The following is a 5664-nucleotide window of genomic DNA, read 5'->3' as shown; positions in this document are numbered from 1 at the left end:
GTTTCATTGACTGCTCTAAACACCTTTTAGCTACTTTTTTCTTTACTGCAGGTTTTATTCTTCAATTTTTTGTAAGTTTCTTTGTTTCAATGTAAAACCATGTCCTACACTGAAAGCTCATAACTGTTTCATACTCTATAAACTATGATAAGTACCACTGCTTTACTATTTTGTTTACTTTACATGCCATTTTATTAAATAAAGTTACCTTTACATGAGTTTGTGGGACGTGGCTAGTTATTATTATCATTATTGTTATTATTTCCCAGGACTGAAGTCAAGTTTCATACATTTGATCCCAAAAAAATTCCAGCACTAAGGATTTTCGAGAATGGAATTATATATTCTCCAGGACCAGAAACACACATATTCTCTCAAAATCTAACTAAGTTTTTGTTATAATTATTGACTTAATGGAAGTGTTACAACAATACCAAAAGTTGATATGCACAATAAATAATGACAATACACCTGTACTGATTCTGCAAAATATAGATCAATGGTGTAGGATAACATCATATCAAACACCAGAGTAAAAATAAACACCACTGTAGATCAGGTTTTGGTTTGTTTTGAAGTTAGCACAAAGCTACATGAGGGCTATCTGCACTAGCCATCTCTAATTTAGCAGTGTAAGTCTAGAGGGAAAGCAGCTAGTCATCACCACCCACCGCCAACTCTTTTACTAATGAATAGTGGGATTCACCGTCACATTATAATGCCCCCACGCCTGAAAGGATGAGCATGTTTGGTGTGACGGGGACTCGAACCCGTGACCCTCAGATTGTGATTCAAGCACCCTAACCACCTGGCCATGCAGTAGATCAGAACTGCATGAAAGAGACCACAAGAGACTAGTGTTGCATAATGGGAACCATTAGAGGCTAGAACTGTAAAATAGAACTCATTAGGGTATTATGGCTTCATGGTTAAGGCCTAAAGTCATTGGCTTCATGCCTATGACAAAATATTAAGTATAAAAACTAATTTAAGAAATTATAAATCTTGTTTATCTACAGACATAACATTCATATTAAGCTAGTGATGAGTTTCTGCCTAGAAGTAGAAACTGAAACTGCTGATGAGTTTTTAAATGCTGAAAATAAGTTCATGCAAAAGGTTTTTATCTGAAGAAAGGAGCAAATGATTTTTTCAAATTCTTTAAGTGTACTTATACAATATTTAACCTTACAGGGAACAATATTTACCAATAAATTCATAAAATACAGAATTATCTGATGATGTGAAAATTAAACAATATCAAATTAATAAAAAGATTATTGTATTCCTACGAAAATCAGTAGCTTTATAATCATTAACTACTATAAAAAATTTATTTTCATCATTTAGAGTAAAGATATAAAAGAAATTACTTCCATCCATCCAGAAATGAGGCCCTTCTCTGTACCACAGGATCCCCAAAAGCTGACTCTGACCATGAAGGGTGTCTGCATGACTTAGTGCTTCAAGAATATCCGAAGTTGGTCGATTTCGGTACTCCTAGAATTATTCAATGAAAAAAGTACTTCTACCTAAAACAGCAACTCAAACTTCTTTTATTACTTAGCCGATTCCAAGTTAGAACTTCAACTTTCTGTTACTACAATTAAAATTTACTGCTCGGAATATTGGGGAGTTTCATTCTATACCTGTTATTAGTTTGTTATTTTTTTTAAATACTGACATACTGGAAACACTACAAATGCTTTTCACTAACTACATCAGGTGGAGGAGATTTTCTATTTAATAGTATATATGCATGTTCAAAACATCCATTTTAAAATGTGCTATACTTCAATAAACTGATTTTAAAATACTATTTTTACTAATAATGACTACTAAATAAATTTTACAAATATATTTTTTACATTTCTAAGTTCTCTTTTATTTCTTGCAAGAGTCATTCCATCCAACAAAATGTGAATATCATGTTTAATTGGAAAATTAAATGGGAAGGCCATATATACACACACACACACACACACACACACACACACACACACACACATACATATAAAGGACACTGTTCAAAAACAAAGCATTGGTTCTTTTTAAAATCTGTAAATAGTTATTATTTCTAAAATTTCAAGTCAACCACAATCATACATATGAATTCTTGCTGTTAAAGACCTGTAGCATAAGTAACTATTAAAATGCTTCATTTGTATTTTCACTTTGCTATGTAACTTTGTTACCTGGAAATTCAAGTCCCATTTCATGCACAGAAATACTAACTACATAAAATATGTATAAAACATCATGCTATGTGTGTGATTAGTTCAATGCATGTGAGCTTGATTTAAGTTGTTTTTTTTCTTTTTATTAGTAGAGCTACACATTAGACTAACTGTGCTGTGTCTACACAGATTTTAGCATTAAAGTTCCTGCAGGAGCTTGTTATCCATTATAAAGCATGGTATTTATAAGTGCTTTCATGCTTTCAGTTGTAAATGTGGTTAAATATGAAAGTTATTATGCCTATTTGATATCTTGTTTTACATTGACATAAATCTGTTTTAAGCACAAAGCAGCATAGTAGTCCCCTCGCATAACCAAGAGTTTATACATGCATAGTTTAAAAATAATAATAACTGAAGTTTACCAACAAACACATTTAGAAATGATATTAAATATGTCAACTTGATGAACATGTTCATTTATAAAAGTAGCATACATATAGACACTTGAAAGCAGTATCTTAACATGATGGACAATTATAAAGAATGAATATTTAAATAATGGAACTTTAAGTTTGTTTTGGTCCCCATTCACAAAATTTAGTGCATTGCATAGCAATTAATATTTCAAATGTGTCTTGAATTAACATAGAAGTATGTTATCCGCTATGAAAAAGAATTATACCTTTAAATGGAAAATGTTTTCAAATGTGTAATTTATCTACATGTTAATAATCAGAATTAAGACAAAACAGTATCAAGGAGGTATAGTTAAAAAAGAAGACGACAAGAAACAAAGTGCTGTAATATTTCATATAACAGCAATATACTAAATTCCATATATATTCTAAAATCTACTGTAAATGGAATATTTTAGTGAAGTTGCCCTTTATGGTCATTAATAAATATTAGTCAATAGCATGAGGCTAATGCTTGAAACATGAGAAAAATATCTGATCATCAAGTCTCCAAATAAACTTTATTGCTAACTTCAATTTGTATCTAATTGAATTTATTTGGCTATTGACAAATTCTTACTTGAGCCTTAAAATATTCATATGCTGATTTACTGTGATGAAGTTTTCATTGTTTGCTTGAAATATTTATGTAAAGTTATAAAAACTATCTGTGCACAGCTGTCTCTAATTTTGAGTTTGTATACCAAAACGAAGGTGGCTAGTCAACAGCACCAAACGAAAATTCTTGGGATACCCTTATTTAATTGTCAGACTGAACAGTGTAAAGCACATTTTTGCTGCAACATTACATGAACTATGAGCCTTCAAATTTGCAATCAGGGTATGCTAACCCCTAGACCATGACAAACCCTTCCTGCAGTAAATACAAGAATGTTAAGTAGGAAAGATGAATTTAAACTTCTCACTGCAGGGTACTAAAAAATTCTTCTTGGATGTTGTTACAAAAATTAAGTCTTAAAAACATTTTTAAATGGCTCTTCTAATAATTTATTTCAGGAATCATTTGTTATTAAAAGTTATAGTTTCAATGGCAAAAGCTGGAGAAGAATTAGAAACCAGTAAAAATCATGCAAACTACAGATGTTTTTTCTCTTAATTTGTCCATTGCAATTTCAAGATAAAGCTGTGGGAAAATAGCATTTTACATCTATCTTTTGTCTCTCACAAATGATTGCACAAGAAACATTTTGTTCAATATCATCACTTGTCAGTTCACCTGAACATAAGTAGTGACCAGACATCCAAGTTTTGCTGAAACAGTCGTGTTTTTGTTTTGTTTTATATTTTTTCCCCAGTGTCCCAAGACACTTAGGATGTACAAAACATCCCAGTTTTATGATAAAGACATGAAACTGTTAGTCACATCAAATCACAAATAAAAGCCTGCTTTACTTGTTCATTGTTGCAACATGTACTCTTTTGCTGCCAAACTCTCTCAAAAGTTCTGTGTGTGTGCATGGTGAGAAACCCAGGTTTGCACAAGCTTTTTATTTTTTGTTGGTGAAGTAGATGATGTCTGTATGTCACAATCAATGAATGTTGTGGCAGAATGATCAGCCATGTGGAGATAACATTGCAACACAAACAAGCCAAGATTTCCTGTATCAGTTTAGAACCTTACTTATACAGGATTCCACCCGGTTCTTAAAATTACTAGTTTTCTAAATATTCATCTCAAGGGAAGAAATTTGCAGATCTATTCATTGATCCAGTAGAGGCAACCATCCCCTTGTCTAAACAAGTACAATACATGTCTTTTTTTTTTTTGTCATAAAGGTTGTTTCACTTAGTATCACATACGTTCCCTGTTTATTTTTCCAATTCAAATTACTCTAAAATTTCCAGTTTGATCTTGTTCTCATTAAGAAGACCTAACTAATAATTACATGGAAATCAGTTCTTCTGAGAATACCACAAGTAGATAGAAGAGAGAAATGTTGGTGCCATGGCTGCAGGATTATTGCAGAATTTTCTGTTTTGTTAATATACATGCTAGCCATGCTTGGTTGCTGGAGTTAAACAAATTTACAGGAATGCTTTTATTAGAAAGAATGGCTTATTCTGGATGTAAAAGTACTTGTGATCAAGAAAGATAGTTTGCCACTAGAGAGATGTTGAGTCTATAAGTCCTCTCACAAGGATAGTACTTTTGTCCTTGCTGCGAAGGTCCGTGCCATCCATCATCTTACACCTGCACACTCAGAAAGATTTGCTGATGTGTGGAGCACCTAAACCAGTCTATCAAATATGAGGACTGTTCTCACAATGTTAGCAAAGATGACTATAGTCCATCAAAGTGTAATGGAACCTGCTAAGTTCAAGGCCACTTAGGGAGGTCTATATGGGACTCCCAGACTGTCACAAGCCAGAGTATAACAGCTGCAGTTCTGGTTTAGACCACTGACAAACAGTCATGAAAGAATGGACATACTGTTGGGTGATGACCTCTGCTAGTCATAACTCTTTTCCTAGCAGGAGAAAAAGTGGGCACCCATGAGTAAAGACCATGAACTCTGTCAACTATTCTTCATTCAGGGCTGTATGATGAAGTACCATGAGTAACATGTTGCCCTGGAATAATTATTTGTCTGTGTATTGAGGTCTCTTGAGTGCCACTATTGCCTTATATTCATGATTTCAGTGGCATTGGCTGAGAACCCATAAGGGAGAGGCTTTGGTTAGAACTACAGGTTCCTGTGAGAAAAGTCAAGCAGATTTGCTCCCTTTCTGAAAATTCAATGTAATTTTGAAGGTCAGGAGCCCAAAACTGAACATAGTATTCAAAATGTGGCTTAACCAATGACATTATAGCCTCTTTAGACTTGTATTCAATACTTCCGTAGATACAACCTGAAACCCTATTTATCCTGCAACTAGCAACAGCACATTTTTCATTATATTGTTTTTTTAACCCTATTACCCCAGATATCCTTTACTAGCACATGACACAAGGTTTTAGTGTCTTACATTCAAAATTTTATACTACTACTTTTTGTTTACGTTATACC

At 33.1% G+C, this 5664-nt stretch overlaps 1 protein-coding gene across 5 annotated transcripts in view; it reads right to left on the bottom strand.

The window, feature by feature from the left end:
• The window catches only part of LOC106458900 (probable phosphorylase b kinase regulatory subunit beta), a 103843-nt gene that overhangs the window by 27350 nt on the left and 70829 nt on the right, over positions 1-5664 (bottom strand). For all 5 annotated transcript variants that reach the window (XM_022385255.1, XM_022385258.1, XM_013918464.2 and 2 more), the window contains one exon: positions 1374-1500. In XM_022385255.1, coding sequence (XP_022240963.1) covers positions 1374-1500 — 127 coding nt within the window. The remainder of the gene's footprint in view (positions 1-1373; positions 1501-5664) is intronic.

Source organism: Limulus polyphemus, unplaced genomic scaffold, assembly GCF_000517525.1.
Source record: "Limulus polyphemus unplaced genomic scaffold, Limulus_polyphemus-2.1.2 Scaffold530, whole genome shotgun sequence".
Classification (NCBI taxonomy): Eukaryota; Metazoa; Arthropoda; class Merostomata; order Xiphosura; family Limulidae; genus Limulus; species Limulus polyphemus.
This window is presented reverse-complemented; position numbering and strand designations above follow the sequence as displayed.